This window comes from Copadichromis virginalis, linkage group LG2 (genome assembly GCF_057382275.1).
Source record: "Copadichromis virginalis isolate Kocher_CV1m ecotype Utaka linkage group LG2, C_Virginalis_male_GT1.1, whole genome shotgun sequence".
Lineage (NCBI taxonomy): Eukaryota > Metazoa > Chordata > Actinopteri > Cichliformes > Cichlidae > Copadichromis > Copadichromis virginalis.
Genome location: NC_140619.1, coordinates 35648184 through 35675853, shown reverse-complemented (window position 1 = coordinate 35675853; position 27670 = coordinate 35648184). Strand labels below are relative to the sequence as shown.

Genomic DNA, 27670 nt, shown 5'->3' with positions numbered 1-27670 from the left:
TTTTTTGTTTATTTCATGTGACTGCAGTTATCCCTTTGAGATTTGAATAATGAAAGTTAACTCAGAATGGTGCCAAATACAGGCTGTTTTATATTAATTTTTCTTTTTGTGTTTATATTTGGATTTGTGTATGTCCCATTGTGAGGCTTGTGTGCTTGTCATTTTTTTTCTGACTCTGTTATTCAGTCTGCCCTCGACTTCTACCTTAAACCTTTGCTTCAGCGCAGAAAAAACGGCTCATTGGTCTATTCTGATGCAGTGCCACCCTTTTCTGTTTTAGCCCTGTTGGCTTTGTTCCCTGAGTTTGTTCTCTTTGGCTGTGGTGCAGCACTTGATTGACATTTTACCTTCTTTCTCGCCACTGATCTCTTGCTCGCTGCATTATCTTTGCCGGAGCTGGCAGGCGCAGGATCTCTATCTTTATCTATTGCTTGATTATCTGGTACACCCAGCCCAGCTTCATGAACCACGGCCTTCTCTATACTTTCATTATCTAACCCCTCTCCACTCGCTCTCCCACGCTCTGGCTCTTTATTACCCTGCTCTGCTTTCACATCTGGATTTTTCCCTGTTTCTGCACCATCCACCCCCTCTGTCTTGACAGGGGTGCATTTCTCTGAGCTTTCCATCTCCTGGCTCTTAGTGTCTTCAGTCTTCTTATCTACATTAATATCTGCTTTAGCTTTTCCTTCTGTGGCTTTTGGAGGAAATTTGACGTTCTTCTTTCTGGCTGCACTCGTGGGCTTGGTCCCACCAGGCCCCCACTTCTCCTGTGTTGTATCCCAGTAAGTCTTGTTCTGACTGGCATGCATAGAACGCATGCTCTGGCCCAGCTTCCTCAGTTCCTGCTGCACAAAGGGTTTAAACTTCTTGTCCAGTTTCTCCACCGTATCAAAGTCTCTTCGAGCTTCATCCTCATTGCACAAAGCAGCATGAGCCCGAGCCCTCTGGTACACTGCCTTGAAATTACCTATTGAGAAAAGAGAGCGAATAAGTATAAATGGCAATACTATTGACTCGTAAACACCACAAGAGGCAACAGGAGGTAAGAATGATTGGTAGGCCGGCAAGAGTAAAACTGGAAAGCCGTAAAAGTTGAAGATAAAATGAATACCACAGGAGTTAACTACACTGAATGCCAGCGGTGAGACAGGAGATGTAGTAGGAGGTGAACGCACGAGAGGAGTAAATAAACGGGAAAGAAACGCATAAAACAACCTTTTCAGATCGCCCTAACTGTTAATAATTCATCATAGCACAAACAAAAAGAAAACAATGAATTCATTTTTGACTGTGATCTCCATGGGTGGGAGCTGAGGGAACAAAAGATAGACACAGCTTTGCGGTTGTGAATGTTTGGTTTCTTCTTTCCCTGGTAAACACAAAGATCAAGGCTTGTTGCACTGTGAAGGCGAGTGTTTGCTGAGGGCTGACAGGAGAACTTGACATTTTTTAGCTTAAAAATGATAGGTTTTTTGGGGTTGTTTTTTTTTTTCTGTACGCACTAAACCGGGGTATATTTATATACTCAAGTATCTATTTCTATACCAAACTCAATTTTCACTCTAATATTACCTTTGTGTTTCTTCAGCAGCTTGGTGTTGAGCTCCACAACTTGCTGGTATTGTTTTAGCTCCAGCATGCACTGGCTGAAATTAAGAGTCAAAGGAAGACGCACTTTCTCCAGCGAATCCCAGTCCTCACCCTGTTGATCCACCTGCAGAGAAAAGAGAGTGGACATGAAAGCCGGGTAGGTGGGAGGGTGAGGGCAAAGGAGGTGGTAGTGATAGATGGCGAGAGAAATGTTGAAAAGATGAAACAAAGGTAGGGGCAAATATATAAAGCGTTGGGAGGCACGACGAAAAAGCTCGGATGTGGAAAATGATACCGGGAGGAGGCAGAGGAATTTAGAATGAGGAGAAATAAAGATGGAAGTGGGTGGGTTGAGGACAGCGGAGAGTTTGTTGTGTGTGAAAGGCATGAGGGAGTTAGACACAGAGGTGTGGCAGAAAGGAGAGTTTAAGAAAGAGAAAAGAAGAGCAGGCAAGCAGTGGGACAGTGATATCTCTGTGGATAGCTGTTATTTTCAGAGCACTTTCTCTGCTCTTCACTTTGCCAGCGTACCTACAATGCCACAGCTGCTCTTCAGTAAAAAAGCAACAATGACAGATGATTACAGTTTACAAGCCACAGTGAGTCGCGGTCCTTTAGCAAGACTACTCTCTGGCATGTTCGACTATTCATCACACTGAGTGGATTGAACCGGTGGCTGTTAATGTGGTATGTCCATCTGGGTACTGTCATCGCAACAAAAAGCTCTATTTTACATTCAATTGCCTGGAAAAGACAACACAATTACTTGAACGCTTTTACAAACCCTCACTTAATCACCAATTACTTACTTTATTTTGAAGGCAGTCCACATATTCTATAGCCTCCTTGAACTTTCCAGAAGCTTCTTGAAAGTGGTTCTCTTTAATGAGGAAATTTCCCTCATTCTGCAGCAACATGACCAGTCGTAACATCTGCTGCCAGTCCTTGCCTTCTGTTTTATTGCAAGTGTTTAAATTCACTGCTTCTTCTTTGGTAACTGTTCCCTCAGTCAGTGCAACCTTATTTTCCCCGAGGTTCTCTTTGTGAACTTCTGCATATTCAGGGGGAGATTCTTCGGAACCACCTCCCACTTTATCATTTGCCGCTGTTGTCACACTTTCGAGATGTTCTTGTTTTCCCTCTTCTATCTCTCCTGTCTGCTTCTCCTCCTCCTCATCATTCCTCTCTGCCTCCCCCACTTCTTTTGCGTTTTCATTTTTCTCTAGCTTGTTCCAATATTGCTCCTTCTCCTCCCAATATTTCTCCTTCATGCGCTCCGACAGGGCCTTCAGCTCTCGATGGATGAGGGACGCCAAAGTGATGTCAAGCTGAGCCACCATGTTGAAGTCTCTCCGGGCCTCCTTTTCATTCCACACAGCAGTGTGGGCTTTGGCTCTTTTGTAGTAGCCTTTGACACAGTCTACAAAACAGAAAAGGCAAGAAACAACAACACAGTGAAATAATAACTGCAAAAAAACGTAAATCAATCTGATATGCACGTTGAAGCACAGGTGGTTATTTATAAGCTTTTAGGACAGAGAGTAGGTGTGACCTGTTAGTTCTCATCTAAACTAAATCTGCAAAACTCTAATAAACCCTAAAAAAAAATAATTCTGGAAAGCTTATTTGCTTTCCAGAGTTGAATGAGATATGGTGCAACTAATGAAAAGCTGAAGCTACATCTAGTGGGTTAGCTGAGCTTCATACAAAGACTAGAAACAGAGAAAAACAGCAAGCTTGGCTCTGCCCCATCCACTTCTACAGCTCACTAACAACCCCATTGTGTATTTGTGAGAAAAAAGACTAAAAAATGTAGTTTTATTAGATCAAACAACCAAAATACAGCGCATTAATTAGGTAGCTTTAGAAATGACTGTGGAGTGACCTTTGAATCGAGTCAGGCTAAATGTTTCCCCCTTATTAGAGTGTTTGTGCTAAACTAGCTGGCTGTACGTTTTATTTAAAGAACCTCGTCTATGAAAATCATATTTTTGAAAGTCAGTATGGCTTCCCCAGAACTGCAGTGTTCCAATGACAAACTCAAAAACAGAGATTCAGAATGTACTGCGCATTTGCTGCTCATCCTTTGCACCCTTGTAAGTTGTTCTTTTTATAACACTAATAGTTTTAACATTTGATACTTATATGTTAAACTTCTCTTTCAGTCTTTTTCAGAGTGTCATGCTCCATGTGAGGCTGACCTTGTGTAATTTACGAAATGCTTCAATCTTGTGTGTTGAGGCAGTGTTTCATAAATAGCAAACAGCGGAATCCAATCTTGGTGGGTCTAAGAGTTTGGTAGCGTGAAAGCTAATGTTGTCAGTGTAGACTTATTTCATTTAAGCTCAGTGTAGCTGCTGCTGTGCAGCATTGCCATGTTAGGAGGATGTCAAGATGCTGAAAATTGTTGTACTTTAGGGGAAAATAATCATCCACGTAATATCTAAAAGGACAAATAGGCATGGAAGTGTAAACACAGGCCTGTTATTTTACTCTCCTTTGATATTCTCTAGACTGAGTACACCTAAAAATCTCAGACTTACAAAGCATCATTATGAGACCTTACTATAAGTGCACTAAAAGCTTCCCAGCGAGTATTAAATAGCCTAAATTATTTGTTTTGTTTAGTTTTTTAAAACCTAGCACCTAGTCTTTGTTTTCTATGCTTGAGGTTGTGTGTGTGTGTGTGTGTGTGTGTGTGTGTGTGTGTGTGTGTGTGTGTGTTTTCCAGGAATTTTTCTCTCCCCTGACCCAGCAGAGCAGCAGCCTCACTGTACAGCATATCTCCTGCTTTACAAATTGAACACTGGGTTTTTCCTCCTGTGCTTAACAAAACACTCAGTTTTGAAGTTTGGACCACCACTGTGCACAGGGAGTGTGCAGGGGGCAGATGGAGGTAGTAGTAGCTGATGGAGGAGGCAGGAAAGAATTTGCATATTCACAGATCTACACATATTAAATGAGACAAAGGTGTTGAGTTACAGCTAAGCCAAATCAAGGCATAACAGTGTTTTTTGTTTTGTTTTTTCATGCGAAATAAGATGAACAGAGATGGGGTTTTTTTTTTTTTTCAAGCATTTAATTAAAGACCACAAAGTGAATAACTGCATTTCCCAAATTGGAAAGTGCAGACATGTGGAAACACCATGCGAACACATTGCAATGCCCCTGTTTGTGTTTAGTTTAGATAGACACATATAATTGAATTTTCCTGTTTCTCTGCATTTAATTTCCCTCTACGCTAAATCTTCGTTCAGCCAGCAGTTAAACAGATTTCACTGTCGCCTCTGGCAAAGCAGAGACAGTGCAGTGATCCTTTTCTAAAGAACAAATGGGTTGAAGGGATGAATCAGCAGCCGAGTGGCTGACAGGAACTCATGCAGACAACGTGATACTGATGACAGGAGGAACAACAACAGCACGAAGAATGCAAGCAGAGTGGTGAGCAAAAGGAGACGGAAGTGTGAAATGAAACTAAGACACAGCTAGAAAAGGACTGGAGAAATGAAACTGAGGACAATAAGAGAGGAGAAGAGTAGAAGAAGGTGTATCAATGCTTGTGTGGGGGGGCTACATGCTTCTAAGCTTCATAAAGAGCCCTGCAGCTTTGTGACAAGTGCTCAAACTGGGTCGGGAAGCCCAGAAAATCCTGCCCACCATATCCATGCTAAACCTTTGTGCTCAGTTTACACATCTCCTTCTATTGCCCCAAATAGTGTTGTGTTTGCATCATTTCAAAAGACATTACATTGCATACACTACTTTCCAAAAGACTTACAGTATCTTTTCCTTACAACCTAGTCTTCTCCTTACACCATGAGTACTTTTTTTGTCCTTAAAGGAAAGGTAAGTCACCATAATGTGATAAACAGATTTATAGCCCCACATCACAAATAATGCAAAAGTCAAATACACAACACTGGGGAAGTGGAAACCCCAGACTGGGGAGAAGAGAGTAAAATAAAGACTGCCTCAACATGGGCATAATTCATGAGGCTCTGAAGTGAAGGCTGTGCCAGCATAAGAGGCTCCTCTAGGATTTTGAGCAGCCATGGGTATGACACTGCAATTCCCGGGACTGCTGCAGCTTTAAAATTGTCATTAACAAGAAACAGTTGCAACATGCAGTAAAACCAGTGCAGGCATCAGATTCTCACCTGGCAGCTTTTTACAAGATTTTGAAATGACTGTTTTTGTTAAGCCTGAATCGAGAGGTGCAAATTAAACTGATAATGATGACGGTTATAAAGAGTGAATTGATATTATCCCAACTTAGTTTATGAGACTAAAAAATTAACACCAGGAGGGATCTATGTGAAGGCCATCTGGGTTTCCTTCAGATTTAAAATTCATGCATCAGAGTGGCATCAATCTTCCTCTGTCTTGTCAAGAAAGCAAATAGCCAAATGTATCAAAATGTCAAAATTCCTATAAGTCAGTTACAAACGAAAATGTTAATTATTTCTAGAAAAGTCAAGAATACAATAATGCGTGCAGTTATGTCGATGTTATAGGACATTCTCGAGGATATTCTGGTCAAGCTTGCTCTGAATCACTTTGCATGAATGACACTTAGACTTGCAGGTAGAATTTTTATAAAGAAAACAAACCTCTTCACTGACATGTATACGCAAAAACAGCTCTAAAGTCTTAAAAATAGAAAAAGATTTCTGTCAAATGTAAGATTTCTTTATTTTTACAGCTCTGGAAAGAATAAAAGATTTGGAATCATTTTAAATAGTAATGGCTCTCATGCGTAAATTATGCTAGCCCAGCTAACAAAGGCTGATGATAGCAAGAATTGGAGCTTATCCCTCCCCCTTTCAAAGTTTGGGCACAGCAGTACCCTGGAGGTTAGAGAACTATGAGCATATGGTATCATTGCTGGTTCAAATCTCTAGAGGGAAAGAGTGAATAACAGCCGTGCACTGCTGAACTACTTCTGTGCACAGGATTAAGCTTGCTGATGCAACCGTGCAAATGTGAATCTAGGTGACAGGAAATATATAAAAGTGTGCCCTGTTGATTCTCCTGAAAAAAGTCAAATTAAAGATGTTTCTTAACCAGAAATGATGAGAATAATCAGAATAAACCCTCACAATTCTTCTTTCTCCAGCATGTTTCTTTACCTTTGTGTTTCTGCAGCAGCTCATCCATGTGCTCTATGACTTCATAGTACTCCTCCAGCTCCAGCATACACTGGCAGTAGTTCAGCTCCAGGGGGACAATCATTCGACCTAGGTTAATGTAGTCTATATCACCTGGCATCTCCTACACAAGAATGCAGATTTAAAAGAAAAACAACATGTTCATTCAACACTTGCTTAGTAGTTATACGGTGCACATGAAAAGTATTCTCAGTTCTCCACTTGTTCCACATTTTGTCATGTTACAGCCTTATTCAAAAATCAATTGAATTTATTTCTCACCTAAAAATTCTACACACAATAACTCATAACGACAAAGGGAAAACCTTTACTTGAAATTCTTGCAAGTTTATTAAAAATAAAAAACAAAAATACAAAATGCACATAAGTATTCACAGCCTTTGCTCAATACTTTGTTGAAGCACCTTTGGCAGCAGATACAGCCTCAGGTCCTGTTGAGTAGCTTGACACTCCTCTTTTTGGGTAGTTCTTCCCTGCAGGATCTCTCAAGCTCCATCAGGTTGGATGGGGAACATCACTGAACAGTCATTTTCAGCTCTCTGAGAGATTGTCACGGTGTTTCTAGTTTTCTTATGTTCTCGTTTTACTATTGTTTAGTTTCGTTCTTCCTGGTTTAATCATTTGTATTTCTGTTGTGTGTTGTTGTTCATTTAGTCTGTTCTCATTTGTGCCTCCCTGCGTAGTCTATCGTGTATGTTTAGTTCTGTCTCCGTGGTCATTCTTCTTCCATGTTTATCAGTTTGTTACTCTTGTCTCTGTGCTCCGGGTTCGTGCTTCCCTTGCGTTTCCCCAGTTAGTCATGTCTCAGTGTCAAGTCTGTGTCTGTGAGTGTCTCTTGTTTTGCTGTTTTAATAATTATAAGAATTCAGTACATTTAATTATCATTTTTACTTTACCAAGCGTTTAAGGCCAGCTATCTGTAAGCCACAACATGAAACCTTCAAATATGTCTAAAACTGTTGTGTGTTCACTTTAACATAACTTTTCTTCTCCCTAGAGCATTGCGCTATCCTCACACCCCACCACCCACCTTCTCTGCTCTTATCTAAGACAGGTCTCCTTTTTTTTTCTGCTGCCTGCCTCCCACCCGGCTGCATGTAATCAGGGACACCATGAAGCAGAGCAAAACAGGAAAACAGGAATGTCCCACTGGAAAAGAAGGAGCTGCATGTCCCAAAAACCCCAAATCCTGAAGAGACCTCAGAATTCACAAGCTTCCCCAGTACTCATTTTGCATGCCCCTCCCCACACAAACACACAGACAGATTCACACAAACAACACACACACCCTGCCTACATCCCACCTTTCTTCCAACCGCTCTTCACTCACCCTAGACTGGACAGTTTTTAGCAGCAGGACAGCTTCTTTGTACTTGCTGGCAGCATCTCTGTATTTCTTCTGTTGGACCAGAGCATTGCCCTGCATGTGGAGAACTGGCACTGTCTGCAGCTTTTCATCCTTTTCCATCATCCACGACTCTCTGTGGTAGGACATGGGGTCTCCTACCTGCATAGGAGAAGAAGATAAATGATGCAAGTGAATTTTAAACAGGTACTAAGCATGCGTGATAAATTTGTCTATTTTATTACAGTTATTTAAAGCTACAGTTAGTAGTTATTTCAGTCCACCAATAGCAATAATAATTGTTTAACTTTAAACTTTGCTTATATACTTTCAATTTGTGATAATGAAACTTTTACTTAGGTAAAGGATCCATTTTTGGAGACTGAAGAAGTCATTTTGATGAGTTGCAAAACATTTCTCCCACTGAAACGCTAGGTCCAGATAAATAGAATCAACTTTTTGGAATTTCTTTACTTGGATCATTGAGCATGCATCAAGACATTTCATAAAGTATCTACATTTTTCCACTGCTGAAGATTTGTCAGCTGATGTGAAACAGAAATAATGTTAATGCACTGCCAGCAATACTGGACTCGCTAATTAGTCTCAAGCTTGTTTGGGAAAATATAATATTTCAAAGCTGAATGTTTTAGACAGAGAGGCACTTTAGTCAGTGCTGTCAGTAAATTTTAGAAAAGCGTAAGCTGGTGTAGCGTAAGCTAAAAAGTGGGAGAAGCTGTTCATTCTCTTCTTCCGCTATTCACTGTCACTGTCACAGATGCTTACCTGCAGCAGCTCCATAATAAATATGAGCGGCTGAGGAGTCCGCATCAGCTCATCCAGCTCCGGGAAACCCGTGGAGTGATAGTGGAACAGGTTTCCCATTCCGCACATGTGTCTCTGACCCTCCAGAGGGTCTTTCCCTTGAGCGATCAGTCTCATTCCCTTGGACACAATGGGGTACAAGCCTGTGTGCTGTGAAATTAGCACATCAACAAAATCATGCACGCAACATCTAGAATAAAACACAGAAGCACTTAATCATGCTAACCCTCTGGTTCTGGCAGCCCGTGCCAATCAGCCGTACAAGAAAAAACACAAGAAGTCGCACAATTTTACTTGCAAATTACATTTTCCTCCAGAAGGAAAAACAGAAAAAAATTGCACAAAGAGATTGCTTTGTTTATGTTTATATTACTGAGCATGTTGGAGGCTACAGAACGTTGATTCATGTGCATTATAATGAGGAGTAAAAGCTTCCCTTTCCCAGTCATGAACACTTATTACATCCTCTCAGGGGCCGGATATCTCAGAATGTGTGCGTGCGGTTTGTAATCCAACTCACAATGGCATCACACCAGAACTCAGCCACCTCTCCAACACGCATGGACGTCAACAGGGTCTCCCAGACTTCCATCTTAAACATCTTTCCGACAAAGATCTCTGCCGGTCTGCCAGCTAGTCGGCTGTCATCAATGACTGTCCTCTCGAAGTTGTCCAACAGTGTCTGGAAGTGGAAAACCAGCTTGGAAAGTGGGAACAGGGAGAGTACAAGAGATTAATGGCACAAACTACAGTCAGTGGAGACTTCACTAGACATATAAAGTGGCCACTGATTTTTCAACAAAATATTTAATATACAGTGTGGTGAGAAACATTTAGCCCTTCCCTGATTTCTTAGCTTTTTGCATTTTTGTAACATTTGCATATTTCATGAAAAATCAAGTTGTTTACAAAACAAGACAAAGATAAGCTGCTTGAGTATAAAATACAGTTTTGATGATGATTTTATTTATTAAAGGGGTAAAAGCTATCTAAACTTAACTGGGTGGAAAATTAATTGTCCTCTCTTGTTAAATCAGGAATTAGTTCCAATTAACTTTTTTTTTCCACTTTCACACCCAGCCTGACTGCTGCCTTTTGAATTGAGAAATAGAAGCAATCTGACAAAGTAAAAAAGTCGAAAAGAGCCCAAAAACGTAAGAACAGACGAAAAACAAAGTCCCTGACATCTAAGTCATTTCTAACGCTTTGAGACTCCACAATGGGAGCCATTATCCACAAATAGAGAAAACTTGGAACAGAGGTGAACCTTTAAGCAGTGGCCAGCCTACAGAAATTACTTCAAGAGCATCAACTAATCCAGGAGCTCATAAAAGAACCCAGAACAACATCTGAAGGACTGCAGGCCTCACTTGCCACAGTTAAAGTGTTCATGATTCAACAATAAGAAAGACGGGGGAACAATGGCATCCATGGGAGAGTTTCAAGGTGAAAACCATTGCTGACCAGAAAGAACACGAAGGCTCGTCTCACCATTTGCTATAAAACTTCTTAACTGAAGACATCCTGAAGACTTTTATAAATATATTATGTCCCATTGCACCTGGATGACTTGCTGTAATTCATTGAACCATACATTTTTTTCTCTTTCAGAAAATCTTAAAGGAGAATGTCCAGCCATCATTTTGTCCCAAGCAAACATGGGTTATCCAGCAGGACAATGAGGAATTCCACCTCTGAATGGCTCAATAACAACAATATGAAGGTTTTTGAGAGGCCATAAGTTAACTCATTCACTGCCATTGACGTCTATAGACGTCAATGGCAGTCAACGTAAGTTGAACTGAAGCCCACCAGCAGTAAAAGTAGACCTGCAAGGAGGTGCAGGGTTTGCACATGTAAGGGATTGCGCAGTGAGACAAAAATGTGGTGCAAGTCTTGTTGTGTTTCACTGCCAGCCATTTGAAAATGGCTGGCAGTGAATGAGTTAAGACATAAATCCATACTTTGAGATGACCTCAGAACACCTCTAATGTGGCTGAATTACAACAGTTCTGCAAAGAAGAGTGGGACAGAAATTCTCCACAGAGATATGAAAGACTCATTGCCAGTTGTCACAAACGCTTGGTTACAATTCTTGCTGCCAACCAATTTCTAGTTTTAGGGGGCAATTACTTTTCCACATAAGCCTAGGTTTGGATACGTTTTTTCTCTTGACAAACTGAATTATCATTTAAAAACAATATTAAAATTAATTTGACCACCTGAAACATGTAAATGTGACAAATATGTAAAAATTATATATATATCAGAAATACGTTTTCACAGCACTATACAGAAATAATAATTTTTAAAAATATCTTTGTCTGCAAATACTTACATCACCACCTAAATCTTGAAAGTTTTCTTAAATAATTTCCTGCAGTCAATATAAAGGATCTACCACATCTTCTCAAAGCCTATTGATTGTCCTTTTCTAGTGAATGTTAATTTGTTCCATTGATTGCAAGCTTTAAAAGCCCATTAAATCAGTGGCTAAAACAAAAATAGTTTTGAATTACAACAAGAAAACTAAAAAGCCCCCTTTGTCATTTCCAAATAAAAACAAAATCCAATTTAACTTGAAAATTATTTTCTTGTATATTTTGTAAATATAATTTACAGTAAGTACTTTTAAACTGAATGACATACATGATATATTTCAGACATCATCTGTTTGCGTGCATCTAAGAGTCGTCAAGGTTTTAGCATCACCCTGACTTAAAAATAATGTTGGATCTGTGTAACCTTATTTATAGCCTGACAGATTGCGTGTAATCGCAACAGTCTGATAACTGTGTGAACAAATGGGAATCACCTCACTGGGGAGGGAACGCACACATCCACACACGCGCGCACAGGTAAATGGAAATTCATGCTGGCATTGTCATGGAAAATATTTGTCACAGTGTCCAGGCTCGGTGCCATATGGCTGGATGTGACTAGGAAGGGAAAAAGTCGGAATCCAGCAGATCAGTGGAAGCACAGAAACAAAGATACAGTGCCAAAAAACATGTTGCAATTTGGTTGACCAAATGTTTGCTCTGTGTGCATGAGCCAGATACAGAATAAATTTTCTAACTTCATGAATAATTCAACAGAATCTAATTGAAGTGGGCATTGCAACACACAGCTAAAAATAGACACCCAAGATAGAAATCTCCCCCCCCCGTGGAACATGAATTACTCCACAATGGTTATTATTGTACACACAACCAGTGTCATCAACACTGCGTGATAACCTACCCTAACGATTAGGTTATCACGTTAACTGCAATTTAGAATACCTTTGTCCCAGGTGGAAAGTGAGGCAACGGTCCACTGCCTCCTGCCAGAATTTTCTTCCTGACACCTGGATAGTTGAGAAGGTATGTCTCCTCCATTGCCACGCTGGGAAACAGAAAAGTGTGTTTTCGAAATGTCTTTCTCCCTCTAGCTGTGTTCTTTTGACTTTCTGATTAGCCTAGTGGCAAGAGTCTTGGCTAGTTTGCTGCTCTCTGACAGATGGTAGGATTAGACAGGGTTTGGAGATGGCCACTTTAATCTGAGGAGCTAATCCCTTGCCTACTCCGGTGATTGGTGGGGGCAATCCCTGTTGGAAGGAGAAGGGAGAGGCGGGGATGACCGCTGAATCATGTGGATGAGAAAGGCCGAGATCGGTCTGGAACAAGTAAAGATCATTCTGGAGGAAGAGTGCTCTGATGACGCAGTGATGTCCTAAAGATGCAGCTGTCCCTCAGCTGGGAGGCAGAGGGTGTAGAGAGAGCATCCTTCCAACTAAATCTGGCCTTAGGCTCCAAAGTATTTAAATACTTTTATTGTTAATCAAACTTTTTTTTTTTTAGATTAGATTGTTCTGCTACTTTTATTTATATTTATATTTAACTTCATTATCATTTATTTATCTGGGCAAAAGTCTAATTGAGATCAAAATCTCTTTGCCAAGAGAGACCATGAGAGCACAGGAAATTACAACCAGTACAACACATAAACATGTAACAAAGAAACAAATACAATATTTTGCACAGACAAGTGCAAAATATTGCACTTGTCTGTGCAATATTCTGTTCTAAATTTGGGGACAAACGTTTTTATATTACTGTAAGAGTGTATGACGTATTGGTTGAGGTTGAGGTTTTTACACATATAGAAACGCAGATAAGAAGGCACCAGTCCAAGCAGAGATTTATAGATAAAAGCCAACCAATGGGAAAGTCTGCAGATATAAAGAGATGGCTATTTAGTTGCCCCGGTGTGGGCGATTGTGGCTCAAGATTTTGGAGTTCGCCTTGTAATTGGAAGGTTGCTGGTTCGAGCCCCGGCTTGGACAGTCTCGGTCGTTGTGTCCTTGGGCAAGACACTTCACGTGTTGCCTACTGGTGGTGGTCAGAGGGCCCGGTGGCGCCAGTGTTTGGCAGCCTCACCTCTGTCAGTGCGCCCCAGGGTGGCTGTGGCTACAATGTAGCTGCCATCACCAGTGTGTGTGAATGGATGGATGACTGGATATGCAAAGCGCTTTGGGGTCCTTAGGGACTAGTAAAGCGCTATATAAATACAGGCCATTTACCAAACAGATAACAGTGATGTAAATGATTTCCACAGCCAGTGCAGTATTTAAGCTCTTCGGGTACTGGTCAGGTGCAATCATAAAAAGAAGATCACCACAACATAATAAAGGTAAAAAGATGTAAAATGTTGCATAAATCACTTTAGGTTTCATCTTGGACGCAAACCTTTAAATGCGAGTAGTAAATGCTCATTTCTGATCTTTAATGATACCTGGAGACTTGTAAGATGTGGCCATTTCACTTTGAGCCCCTTGAATTTTTTGATCTTTAGGGTAGAAAACAACTCCGTCCATCCACTTCTCCTTTTCAGGGTCATGGGGGTCACTGGAGCCTATCCCAGCTATCTAAAGGTGAGAGGCAGGGTACATCCTGGACTGGTCACGAGTCTGTAACAAGGCTAACACACAGAGAGACAGACAACCATTTACACTCACCTTTTCACACCTATGGGCAATTTAGATTTTTCAATTAACACATGGTATTGAACTCAGGACCTTCTTACTGTGAGGCAACAGTGCTAACCACCATGCTACCACGCTCTTTAATCTTAAAATACATTAAAGTGTGTGACATAGTACTGATTCTGAGCCAATAAACAAAACTTGTAGCTGAGATAGACTATTCACGCACATATATAGGACATCTATTTCAAGGACACTTAAAATAACATTCTGTAGTACACTCTTGAGTCAGATGAAAACCAAGCCCCTATTGTTGCTCATAACCGGTAGTTTCACCCTCTTACTTGAGCAAACCTGTCTCAGGCTTGATTGGTACCTTCTCCCAGTGAGGAGGTTCAGCTCTTTCAACAGATGTTCAGTGGGATTAAAACTGGGATTCATAGCAGGGCACCACATAAAGGTCACCTTCTCAACCCGTGTGGAGAGCTTTTAAATGTATACTTTGGGTCTTTTATACGATTGGAGGAGCCATGACCTGCAAGTGAGACCGAGCTTTGACAATAGATATGTTCCACCTTGATACTTGATGCACTGTGCCGTGCAATGTTCGATGTGATTTGTGCACAAGCCCGTAACATGTCTTTTACTAAAAAGGAGGCAATTCATTTTTCATAGTGAAGATTGTGTCCTTTCCATGAAACTTCATTTCAGATTCTGTTTTCCCTCTGTGAACCCAGAGCTGATGTAACTTACCAAAAAGCTTTCAGAAATACTGGCTTGTCAACATGAGCTTTTCTGTTTTCTCTTTTAAAAGCGGGGTCATCGTGGGTCTCTCCCCATACACCTGCTTTGATCTCGCCGGCTTGTTATATGTGTTTCGACTCTGACTTTATTTGGTTCTTCTTCCTTTTTGTTAACATGTTAAATCTTTCAGTTGATTTTTGTCTGTTGTGGTCGTTTCTCATGAGGTTAGCAATGGTCCCGCAGACGTTGAGCCTCCGAATAATATTACAAATTGTTATCATAAAAACATCAATATGCCTTGAGATGGCCATGCAGCCTTTACCTCGATTTCTTATGGTGCACACAACACCGAAAAACATCCATTTGGAGACTTGAACTATTCTGTTAAACACAGTCCCAGATAGCCTGTATTAAACCTGCACTTGTATTGGCTTTTGCTACGGGTTAAAGTTAGGCCAGTCTGGTGTGCTGACAGGCAGCTTTGTTAAAAAAAAAGAGAGTTGTCAGACACATAATATATATGTGAAGATCTACAGGAAGATATTTGTGTTCACCCTCCCTTCACTTCCAGCTCCAACAACTTTTGTCAACGTGCTGCAGTGGAAGATTTGTGATCTTGTGATTTATGAATAATTACGCACACCCCACTTTTCAGTTATTTATTTGTAAAAAATGTTTGGAATCATGTATGATTTCTGTTCCACTTCTCACGTGTACACCACTTTGTGTTGGTCTTTCACGTGGAATTCCAATAAAATTGATTCATGTTTGTGGCTGTAATGTGACAAAATGTGTGAAAGTTCAAGGGGGACGTTCAAATCCTTGTTAGCCTATATCACATGAAAAGAAAAAGGCCCAGATATCCTAAACTAGACTTTATATATATTATGTAAGGTGTGGATATATAAATATATGTACATATACTCTGTATATATGTTTATGGACAGGTATGCAATGTAGTGACAACTAATATTGCATAATACTGCACATAAAAGCTACTACTAATATGGTGTATTGTAGGCTGCAGGTACCGTACTTTGTTGTTGAGTCTGACAACGATTGGAAGGAAAGACCTTCTCCTGGTTCTCTCCTGTCTCCTGAATCTCTCCTGGTTGGGGGTTGGCGGAGGGTATGTTTGCACAACAAAAGCAGGAGAACAATGGAGCTGTAGGCCTCTCAGCGGGGTGCTAAGAGGTGTTAGGTTCAGGGGAATTTACGCAAATTTACGCAGGGTCAGTAAATCTAGTAGTAGGGACTTACACCAGGAAAAAAAAGGGTCAGTAATTCTAGTGTTAAAGGTACTTTACAACAAAAAAGCTCAAATTTAGCAGTCAAAGTCTTTGCTACTTCTATATCTACGTCCATGAAAATATAAACACAAACAAATTTTAAAGAAGAAAACCAATTCCAGTGACATTAAAGGTATACGTAAACTATCCTGGCATGACTTAAACCCAAATCCCTCAGTGGAAAGTACAGTGGGGCAAAAAAGTATTTAGTCAGCCACCGATTGTGCAAGTTCCCCCACTTAAAATGATGACAGAGGTCAGTAATTTGCACCAGAGGTACACTTCAACTGTGAGAGACAGAATGTGAAAAAAAAATCCATGAATCCACATGGTAGGATTTGTAAAGAATTTATTCGTAAATTAGGGTGGAAAATAAGTATTTGGTCACCTCAAACATGGAAAATCTCTGGCTCTCACAGACCTGTAACGTCTTCTGTAAGAAGCTTTTCTGTCCCCCACTCGTTACCTGTATGAATGGCACCTGTTTGAACTCATCATCTGTATAAAAGACACCTGTCCACAGCCTCAAACAGTCAGACTCCAAACTCCGCCATGGCCAAGACCAAAGAGCTTTCGAAGGACACCAGGAAAAGTATTGTAGACCTGCACCAGACTGGGAAGAGTGAATCTACAATAGGCAAGCAGCTTGGTGTGAAAAAATCAACTGTGGGAGCAATCATCAGAAAATGGAAGACATACAAGACCACTGATAATCTCCCTCGATCTGGGGCTCCACGCAAGATCTCATCCCGTGGGGTCAAAATGATCATGAGAACGGTGAGCAAAGATCCCAGAACCACACGGGGGGACCTGGTGAATGACCTGCAGAGAGCTGGGACCAAAGTAACAAAGGTCACCATCAGTAACACACTACAACGGCAGGGAATCAAATCCCGCAGTGCCAGACGTGTTCCGCTGCTGAAGCCAGTGCATGTCCAGGCCCGTCTGAAGTTTGCCAGAGAGCACATGGATGATACAGCAGAGGATTGGGAGAATGTCATGTGGTCAGATGAAACCAAAGTAGAACTTTTTGGTATAAACTCAACTCGTCGTGTTTGGAGGAAGAAGAATACTGAGTTGCATCCCAAGAACACCATACCTACTGTGAAGCATGGGGGTGGAAACATCATGCTATGGGGCTGTTTTTCTGCCAAGGGGACAGGACGACTGATCCGTGTTAAGGACAGAATGAATGGGGCCATGTATCGTGAGATTTTGAGCCAAAACCTCCTTCCATCAGTGAGAACTTTGAAGATGAAACGAGGCTGGGTCTTCCAACATGACAATGATCCAAAACACACCGCCCGGGCAACAAAGGAGTGGCTCCGTAAGAAGCATTTGAAAGTCCTGGAGTGGCCTAGCCAGTCTCCAGACCTCAACCCCATAGAAAATCTGTGGCGGGAGTTGAAAGTCCGTGTTGCTCGGCGACAGCCCCAAAACATCACTGCTCTCGAGAAGATCTGCATGGAGGAATGGGCCAAAATACCAGCTGCTGTGTGTGCAAACCTGGTAAAGACCTATAGTAAACGTTTGACCTCTGTTATTGCCAACAAAGGTTATGTTACAAAGTATTGAGTTGTATTTTTGTTATTGACCAAATACTTATTTTCCACCCTGATTTACCAATAAATTCTTTACAAATCCTACCATGTGGATTCATGGATTTTTTTTTCACATTCTGTCTCTCACAGTTGAACTGTACCTCTGGTGCAAATTACTGACCTCTGTCATCATTTTAGGTGGGGGAACTTGCACAATCAGTGGCTGACTAAATACTTTTTTGCCCCACTGTATATTACATAAAAGTTAAGCAGTAAGAGCTGTTTGCAGTAGAGCTCCAAACAGCTCTAAGCTGCCAAATCAGGTGTGTTTGAACCAAAATCCACCACGACCATGCTGATCATTAGTACCAATGATGTAGGAATATATAAACAAAAATAAATACATTTTGTAACTTTATTTTTCTGACGGGTAATAAAATAAATGTTGACCTGCAGTAAACATTGGCTAGAGACAATTTGTCTTTAAGACAATAAACACCCAGACAACATTAACCACTGAGGTGGAACAGTTTAATCACACAGTAACTACAAACGCATTTTGTCAACTTAAAAACACAAACTTTGAGTGAACCAATCTGTGTGCTGTGTAATAGGAAAATCACAAATTTAAAGGAATGACACAGCAACTTCCAATAAAAATTCTCTTCTCCCTGGATGAAGGCTTTTCTCCTCCTTGTCTTTCCTGTATGCCAGAAGATGACATGTGACTGCCCCCTGGCGGTCACTTCTCTATCAGTGAGTCCAGCTGCTCCTGCAGGGAGGCCAGCTGTTGGAGCAGAAAATAGAGGGCGTGATTGATGCCCAGCAGCACCGTGGTGTAATTGGAGGGTAAGTGGATGATGATTAACATGTCTTTTCACATTAATTTGCTGCAGTCATTTGTCAATACAAACAACGACCCTAGACAGTGGGTGGCCACTATGCCATAGCTACAAAAAGGACTCCCCTGGTAGCTGCTGTCAAATTAAATTGCGCTTGATTGGTTTTCAACTTTGCTATTAGGCATGAAAAATGTTGGGTTGAAAAAGAATAGCAAACACAACACCATCCGCCGACATGATATTTGACATTCATTCAAGAGAAATTCATGCAAAGTGCTGAAGGCTGTAGAAAGCTCACAGTGAGCACTGATCCTTGGCTTTTACAAAAAGGTTCTTACCTGCTCCATCTCCCGCTCCTCCTGCTGAATAATCTCATCCAACAAGGCTTGGAAACGGTTCTGTAAGAGCAGAGAGGCAAACAAGGTTTGTTTGAGTCGACATGCTGAGCCTCATTAAATTGTGATGGCTTTAATTAAATGTGTGTTGGCCTGGGCTGCTCGTGTCAGTATCTCCTCTCTGACAGAAAGGCCACTTGGAATGCCAGTCAGAGGCAGCTGACCTTTTCCATGTGACTGTGATAATAACGACTGGAGATGGGGCTCTGACGGTCCCAAAACACTGAGCAATGAGAGCGTTAAATGGCAACGTAGGAAGGGTCGTGTCTGCTCATGTTTCACTCATTGTAAATTCTCCACTAAAGAGTGCTGGGCATAAGAATGAACTTTCAGCTCCTTTTTTGTGCATGGAAAAACCTACAGAGAAAAAGGCTAGCAGCAGAGATGCAAGATTCTGGGTTTTAAAATAACCATTTAAAAAAATAATGTCCTCCAACAATGTGTGAAATCAGCTGTTATTTAGGTTTCCCGCCACCTTTGAGAGAATCTATGCTGCATGAACAATTTTGCCTCCAAGCTCATCTGCATGTTCTTGTTTACGTCTCTGTACATGCAGACCTAGTTTTTGGATGAACGGGTGAAAAAAGTGTGAGTGTTTTCAGTGCTTACTTTGAGGGCCTGGTTTTCCACTTTCATGATGAGCTCCTCCTGCTGTTTCTTGCGGGCACGAGTTTCCTGAAGCTTGGCCTTAATGTTGTTGATCTGCACCTGGTACTCCATAACTGCAGGACACAGTGGGAGGTTCATGTGTGAGGGCTGTCATAAAAACACTTATGTGCTGCAAAGAGGAGGCAAAAAAGGTTGGAGGGTGAAGATGATGTGACATAATTTGAGACACTACACTTGCCACGGGGACAAGATATGCAGCTTAGCTTGCTGAACCATAAGGATGCTTCCAGTTCAGTTTGACAAATTATCCATAATGGGAACAATCAGTTGACTTAAAAGGACACGAATCAGCAGGATGCAGTTCTATAAAGACACAACTAAATCAGTCTGCTTTGTGCACCACACGGAGTTCTCATCAAATCCACCATGTCTCACAGAAACCCGTGGCTCCACCACCAATCAACCATCTTATAACTAATTGTATCCATTCACCGTTTTCCCCTGGCTCCAAATTCTGACAAAGCTGTTGTAATGCAAACTATCTAACAATAAGGAGGCCATGTGAATCCATTCATTCAACTTTTACAGCTATGCATGGATGCCATCATCATGCATGGCCTGGCTCCAACATATTGAGAAGGGCTCCGCCAAGATGCTACAGTTGAGCTGGCCAGCAGTGCTGCCTGACTGACAGTTCTATGTATCTAGCTAAGGAGGTATTGTGCTGTCAAACTGGACAGCTCCCTGAGCCTCCTGCTGAGCCACAACACCTGTCAGACTGGTTAGTTGAAGAGGAGAGCTGAGAGCTGTCAGAATGAGCATCTCTGTGGGTGAGGGCGCAGCACGTGTATTTAAGTAAGGCTATTTATTTGAATGTGTGTGATGAGCTAGAAAATTCCACTTCGATTAAAAGTTCAGACACCTTGCTCAGGTTATTTTTGACCTCTACTTCGACAAGTATCTCTGGGCAGCCAAGCCCACTTTCTTGGCTGTGACTGCTGCAACTGAAAAATGAACAACTGTTGGTATACAGAGGAAGTCGGCTAAGAGAAAGAGAATTATCTCTGTGGTGTAAACTGCAAGCACGGCATGAAAGATTGCATAATTCTAATTTACTTCACTTACTGCACTTACTTCACATCCACCTGGGTGCACACACACACACACTCTCTTTACTGCATAATGTATAAAGAATCACATATAATAATCACATCTATCTCTCCTGTGTTTAGTTGTTAAGTTGTTTTCATAAAATAAAAAAAATAAAAAATCTGATTAGGGATGCTGGTGAGAGATTTTTAACAACAAAATGTAATTTATATCAGTTGGACTGCAGCTAGTGATGATTTTATTTATGAGTTAATGCAGCAATGAAAACTATATACGATGACTTGTATATAGTTTTCTGCCTCATACCTATCTGGTTGTTTCTATCACTTTCATTCTGTGCAGAATCGGACTCATTAAGTTTGTCCTGGAGCTGCTGGACCAGATCATCCTCTGTGTCCATGATATTCAGGTCCTCATCTTCATGCCGGTCCCCTTCGTCCTCCTCGTCCTCACTTGAACTGCTGATGTCATTGAAGATCTCCCTCAGTTCATCATGCTGGACTGGTGATGCAGAAAGCACATTAGCGTTAGAAACGCAAACACAAAGATGGAAACAGCGAGAATTTAGAGCACTTGCTCTGGGATTAATCTAGGTCACAGAGCCAACAGTCTACTGGAGCTTTAAAACTGGGCTTATATGACAGGAAGGAATAAATGTGGAGTCCAAACAACCAGCCTGCTCTTCTCTTACATGGCAAAAATAACTCTGCTCCAACACTTGGCAGTACAGTAGAAGTCACTCAAGCATGAACCACTAGATAGTTTAGCCACATACCTCAAGGTATGGGAAGGAATGAAAGGAGGAAATAAAATGAAATGAGGTAAAAAGGTTAGGGAAATGTTTTGTTCATAATTGCTTGTTACAGCAGCACTAATTTGTTCATGACTGTTTTATGGACAATCTGATTAGCTTTATGGATAGATCATTTCGTATGCATGTGTAGGGCTGTTCGATATAACGATATATATCGGATGACGATATAAAAACATCTATCGTTTCATTTTACGCTATCGTTTGTTTCGTGGTGTCGCAAAATAAACTGTTTACGGCAATATTTTTTCATCGTTTTGATGTTACTGTAGTGGCTATATTCATTTCTTAAAGTTCTCTCTTTCTCTTAAGCTGGGCAGACACTGTGCGATTTTTTTCAGTCGCGTTATTCAGCTCCTGCTCAAACTGTACGATTGACTTGCAGGGGTTAGAAGTTGGTAGGTCATGATGCAGGGTGTCACACTATACAGCCGATGCTGTGATGCGACCCGAGTGCTCACACTGTGCGTCCATAAAAATGAAGGTTATAACAGAAAATCTGACGCTCGCTCTCCCTCTCCGTCTTTCACTCACACAAACACGCACAGCACCACCATCAACTTTGCTAAATTGCTAATGAAAAACATTGATCAGGCAGCTGTGATTGAGCAGCAATGTCCATCCAACTATTTTCATGGTTGTTGTGGTTATGATCATTTTGTGAGGCCATAGTTCTACAAGTTGTGCCTCCATCGCTTGTGTCCAGATCACACGCTGCACTGCTGTGCTACTCCGTCTTTTTCACCAACATTTATGTGTTTGCGCGTGCACAGTGTGAGCAGCTACGGCGACACCCTCACGACGGTCGTGAGGATTTCAAACCTCTTTGAAATCCTCACGACCAAGCGATTGATGATCGGGAGCTGGTCGTGAGGTGTTAATCGCTTCTCGTTATCCCACGTATACTACACGATGCACGATGAAGGGCCAAAATCGGGGCGATCACTAAAACGGTCGCACGACTGAAAAATCGGCTCAAAATGGGCCAAAAATCGCACAGTGTGAGCCCAGCTTTATATTTAATATAACCACACCACGAACGATTTTATGCGTTGTCGTTAGCAACAACGACAGTAAAACCATTGCGTGTTATTTTCCACATAAACCTTTCACAATAAAGCTCAAGATCCTGTTGAGACTTTTCAAAATAAACCGAATCACGTGAAAGAGTATGCAGTGTTTACGAATGGGAAGCAAAAAAGAGCCGCCAGGTGCTAAAAAAAAAACAAACCTTAGACTCAAACGTTAGAACAGGCTTTTCCCCGCAGCACGCTGTGTAATAAATACTCACAAAGAAAACGGCGGCCGTTACAACTTATGTCTAAAAATGTATAATTTCATGCATCGGTTAAAACACTCGACTCCAGGTACACGAGCTGGAAACACTTCACGCAAGTCGAGCTGCCCGAGATTCACAGAATTTACAGAAACTGTTACATTTTTGTGATTTATATCATTATCGGGACGATACATGTCTTATATCGGGATATGAGATTTTGGTCATATTGCACAGCCCTATGCATGTGTACATATGTCTCTTCCAGAGTAAAGAAAAGTTTAGGAATTGCATCCTAATTACACGATGTGTTCACTAGTATTCTGAGTCTTAATGATTCAGATAACCATTTTTAAATGTTCATCCCAATTATAATGCTATTATTAAAAAAACTAAATCAATCAAGCTTTATTGCGCGTGTTCATATAGGTCAGCTAAAAGGCCTGGGTAGCAGAACATGTTCTCTTTTTTAGCTGAATTGAGAAGCTGGCTGAGCATTATAACAGAGTGTACCACATCTTATTTCACACGACTTTTTAAAATTAAGTTTTATTTACCAGAGGACCCATGACCCATCTTGTGTCCTGAGGTCCCAGGTGAGGAATCCAGGTTGGCCAGAGAGCTGTGTTGATCTGCTTCCTTGGACTCATCCTCTGCGATAACCTCCCATCCTGATAACTAGGTTAAGGGTTGGCACACCTTCTGCAGATTCCTTTAACCTTCAGAGGGCCTAAACTAAAGTAAAAGACTTGTGGTCTTTTGAATAATCCTACTTCAAAAAAAGACCTGAAGGGTCAAATTAGATGCAGAGAAACTGTCTCAGTTTTAACATTCATTAGTGCCATGTTTATCTCCCCAGCTGTATGCAAGCACTAAAATTAAAATAAGAATCTTTGCTTCACTGTGACCAACTAAGCAATGATAATCATCAGTCCATCTCAATTAACACACAGCAAGCAGCCACTCAAGGCAGCCTCGCTATGCTCTTATTCTGTCAGGCAAGTTTAGGGTTTCATTAAAGCACTAATAGCTTCCTCGCACAGTGCATATCTCTCGCAAAGGCATCAGGGAAAGTCAAATCAGGTGAACCATGTAACCATGCAGGAGTCAGGAAAGCCACTTGGGCCTAACTTCAACATATTTTACATGGTAAATTAAACAGAGATTATGTTTGACCTAAAAGACAAAGAGTGGTAATTATGTGACGCTTCTGAAAAACTGACTAGATTTCACGTTACAAGTAATGGCCAGCTGATTCTGCCTTACTCTGAAGTACTTTTAAAGATGTAATACACACTATTGTTTTGATGGTTTATATACACCATAGGTGTCAAACTCTGGCCCGCGGGCCAAATCTGGCCCGCAGCCTAATTACATTTGGCCCGCAAAGCCATGCCAAATTACTATTAGAGCTGGCCTACTGGTATTATACAGCTAATATATATATTGTTTAGTATTAAGCTTTGCTTGTTCCATATTCAGTTTTTCAGCAAAATGTGTTTGAGTCCATAAGAAAAGATTAATTCTTATATCTGGAGGAATAAATATATTTCAATAAATATTAACGTTAGCCCGCGACTTTGTTCCAGTTTTGAATTTTGGCCCACTGTGTATTTGAGTTTGACACCCCTGATATACACCGTTACTATTGTCCTAAGATGGACGTGCAGAATGTTTAGGTGTCAAAAAGGATACGGACGCTGACAGCGTCAGCATCTGTGCTCAGCAATCTCTTCACTTCCTTTTCCACATCAGGAGATTCAATGTACTGCAAGAGACAGAGAGATCGAGTTACTTGTAGTATTAGCTGCATCTCTCTTGCCTTATCTTACACACACACACACACACACACACACACACACACACACACACACACACACACACACACACACACACACACACACACACACACCAAGGTAGCAGCTGGCCACATGCCAGGAAGTACATTAGCGATTAAAAACAGAAGGGGCCAAATCAATATGGCTCAGCTCTGCACCTTCAGGAAGATTTATTCAGAAGACAAAGTAGACAAAGTGTAGTGCTCCAGCTCCACTCGCTTTCACTTTGATCAAAGCAATAGTGAAATAGCTTTTTTGCATGCCTTTGGGGGAAACTAAGATGGAAAGGCTTTATTTATATGTAAATCTTAGTTTTCACTTTTACCATAGTTCCTGTTTTATGAAATGTAAATGTCTTGTTGGAAGAGAGCCTAGGAAAAAGATGGATCATCAAACGAGATGCTAAGGAGATGGATGGGACACGGGAGGGGATTGCTGTAGGGAAAATGAAAAATGTCAGAACCTTTTTTTTCGCAGTCTTCCGAAATCTCCTCTTGCGCGTGTTCTTCAGAGGGCAGGTGACTAAAGAGCAAAACAATGGGATTAGCGAAGCCAAAAATCAGTCCACTACCCAAGGAGGGGACATTATGTTTCCTGAACTGCTGATATGCCAAGTTTTCAATATAAACAAGTCAAAAAGCTGCTGTCTGTATATAATTACTTACTGCCGTGATTCCAAACAAATTTCTTGTCCTTGTCTTTATCCTTCTTTTTGGTCTTGGGGTCAGTGCCAGTTGGCTCTTCCAAAGGGGGGTAAAGGTCTCCATCTAGTGTACACACGAGCATCTAACCCGTGGATGGGAAAAATGAATGCAAAATACCATGCTGATTAATCTGTACTGCACTGCACTGTAACTGGGGAAAATAAATTTACATAACACGTATCTAAAATCCAAAATGTACTTTTATTTTAAACCAATAAAATAATGGAAAACTGTAAAAATTATTTATTTCCAGTCTCTTGCTTACCTGGCAGACATCTGCGGTCTTGTAAAACGTCTTCTTGTCCACCGTTTTGAGTGACTCAATCATGCAGGGGAGATCAACCAGTTTGCAGGCCAAAGGAACACGGTCTACTCTAACTATGCCATGACGGCCATCAGCTACAAATAAGAGGGACAAATGACTGTTAAGGGGACATGTGGGTGACAATTCTTTAACTAGATCCATTAGTATGCTACAATCATTGTTACATTTAAATAACAAAAAGAATGAAACTGGTATAGAAATATGTACAACGTTCAAAATTCTGGACCCGACTGTAAATGAATAACAAGACAGGGAGACAGCGTTAATTAAACCAGTGCCAAGATTGTGAGCAGCTTACGGTGCAACTCAATGGTGAGTCTGTCCTTCATGTTCATACTGCTAGACTGTGCAATCCTTCTTACTGTTGAGGCATACTCCTGCAAAAGAAAGAAAAATGAAGCCAGATCATATTGGTGGTGATAAAACTGAATTTCCATCAAACAATGAATTTCTGCAAGTGCAAAAGTCTCACCGAAGGAAGCCTGAGGACAAACTGGCTCTCCAGCTCATAAGGGGCATCCTCCTTACTCTTGGAACCGACCTTCCCAACTAAAATCAAAACACATCACCATAATGAAAGTGTTAAAATATGTCTTGCTTGCTATATGCTGACAAACTACAAAGTTTGTCATTCTACTTTAACATTAAAATATACAGTACATTATGGAACTCATTTTTCCTATTTTGAAGTAAGAAGTAATATAGTATCTAATATCTTAATCTCTGGCTCTCTTCCACTGTCTTTTTTTTCACAGTGTCAGATGGACGCCACTCCTGAAGCCTGATTCTGCTGGAGGTTTCTTCCTGTTAAAAAGGAGTTTTTCCTTTGTCTTCTCACTGAATGCTTACTCATAGCATTCCGTTAGATTGCTGTGGGTTTCTCTGTATTATTGTAGGGTCTTTACCTTACAATATAAAACTCCTTGAGGCAACTGTTGTTGTGATTTGGCGCTATACAAATGAAAGTCAGTTCAATTGAATCATTGGCTGGACGGACTCGTCTGTGGACCATTTAAAGCATTTTCAGTACCTTAGCTGGGCATTTTCTCTTACATACATTATATCTCAGGGGCAAAAACTACACTCCACCACATTTTTTGACAGCTTTAATTACTGATCACTTTATAGTCTTTCATGTTCTTCCCGTGGAAAGAAATCTCCAAGTTTGGTGATTTTATATGCATTATTTTACTTTGAGTGTTCTTTGTTTTGCTTTTTTTTAAACTTGTGGAAAATTGTCTTTAATGGTGTGAGGTTTTCACTGGGCAGCAACACTAGAAATACACACTAGTGTACAAACACTCGTATATAAACACTAACTACTATCTTAAGTACCTACAACAGTAAAGTTTATTTCAGTGCTGACAAAAAAGGAAATTATAATGTAATAAGCTAAAAATGTAAATAGCCAAACCATTTTTATTTCTCACAGTGCATAAATGCAAACCAACAAACGTTATTATTAGTTCAATATAACATTTAGTTTATTATATTATACTATGAATGAATAAATGAACGAAAAAATAACCAACGTTCCAACCAAATGTACTCTGAATCTCTTTTCAAATTCTATCACGAATGTCTTTACATCAAAAGTAAAACACAGATAATTACAGCTAATTAAGGTTACTTGTGCATCTTACATTAATGACGTCTACCACACTGTGGAACAATAACACTATAGGAGATTATACACAATGTTCAAAAGACAGGAACGATAAACGCTAATTTGCGAACACAGTTGTTAAAATTTGCCACCGACAACATGTTTTGTTTCATCATCACCATTATTGTTACTATCATTGAGTTATATCAGCTTCATCTTAATAACCGACAACGAAAAGTGTTTCCTTACCTCGCAAAAGTGGAGGCTACGAGGCTAACAGCTAGTTATCTTTAGCATAAGGATAAGGGCAGAGGATTTTAACGTACCTTTCAGTTTAGATGTCATCGTCGTTTAGAAGTTTAGATGGTGCAGCTGTATAAATATATTTCAATGCTAAACACGCATAAACATGACGATTCTGACTGACAAAAACGAGACTTCTTAGCTACACAGTGATAGCATAATCACGAGCGAAAACAAGAGTGTTGCTTAGGGCTTTGCCACTTTCAATACCTCCTCGGAAATTTGTGTTTTCTTAATCTTGGCTGTACAACTCGTATGTCTGAGCATTAAATTACAAATTATAGGCATATTTCAGTTAATAATTAAGTAATTATAATATATATGTGTGCATATTTTTGTACTGCCATGTTATTAAATAAGGACTAACAGTGAAAGTTAGT

General features: G+C 40.7%; 2 protein-coding genes across 2 annotated transcripts; both read right to left on the bottom strand.

The window, feature by feature from the left end:
* Nucleotides 1–91: 91 nt before the first annotated feature.
* Nucleotides 92–12311, bottom strand: LOC146717906 (uncharacterized). Its single transcript, XM_085466572.1, has 8 exons — nt 12216–12311; nt 9452–9631; nt 8893–9081; nt 8092–8268; nt 6723–6864; nt 2403–3013; nt 1576–1717; nt 92–970 (listed from the first exon to the last, which is right to left on the bottom strand). Exons 1-8 carry the CDS (start codon nt 12309–12311, stop codon nt 246–248), a joined length of 2262 nt encoding a protein of 753 aa, XP_085322698.1. The 3' UTR covers nt 92–245.
* Nucleotides 12312–17985: 5674 nt separating this feature from the next.
* On the bottom strand, nt 17986–27515 carry taf7 (TAF7 RNA polymerase II, TATA box binding protein (TBP)-associated factor). The gene is made up of 12 exons (XM_085432948.1): nt 27314–27515; nt 25854–25930; nt 25680–25758; nt 25322–25455; nt 25018–25138; nt 24816–24874; nt 24210–24282; nt 23072–23185; nt 20734–20928; nt 19318–19430; nt 18652–18711; nt 17986–18258 (listed from the first exon to the last, which is right to left on the bottom strand). The coding sequence occupies exons 1-12, from the start codon at nt 27330–27332 to the stop codon at nt 18214–18216; spliced, it is 1089 nt and encodes a 362-aa protein (XP_085289074.1). The 5' UTR covers nt 27333–27515; the 3' UTR covers nt 17986–18213.
* Between the last annotated feature and the right edge of the window lie 155 nt (nt 27516–27670).

What these genes read in the sequence shown, in the direction of transcription:
- LOC146717906 (XM_085466572.1), bottom strand. Translation starts at nt 12,311, where the DNA reads ATGGAGGAGACATACCTTCTCAACTATCCAGGTGTCAGGAAGAAAATT. An exon ending in AGTTCTGGTGTGATGCCATT is followed by an intron (nt 9,082 to 9,451) that starts GTGAGTTGGATT and finishes CTAATTTCACAG; the next exon opens with CACACAGGCTTGTACCCCAT. An exon ending in TAAAAACTGTCCAGTCTAGG is followed by an intron (nt 6,865 to 8,091) that starts GTGAGTGAAGAG and finishes ATTCTTGTGTAG; the next exon opens with GAGATGCCAGGTGATATAGA.
- taf7 (XM_085432948.1), bottom strand. An exon ending in TTGTCCTCAGGCTTCCTTCG is followed by an intron (nt 25,759 to 25,853) that starts GTGAGACTTTTG and finishes TTTCTTTTGCAG; the next exon opens with GAGTATGCCTCAACAGTAAG. An exon ending in ATTTGTTTGGAATCACGGCA is followed by an intron (nt 24,875 to 25,017) that starts GTAAGTAATTAT and finishes TTTGCTCTTTAG; the next exon opens with TCACCTGCCCTCTGAAGAAC.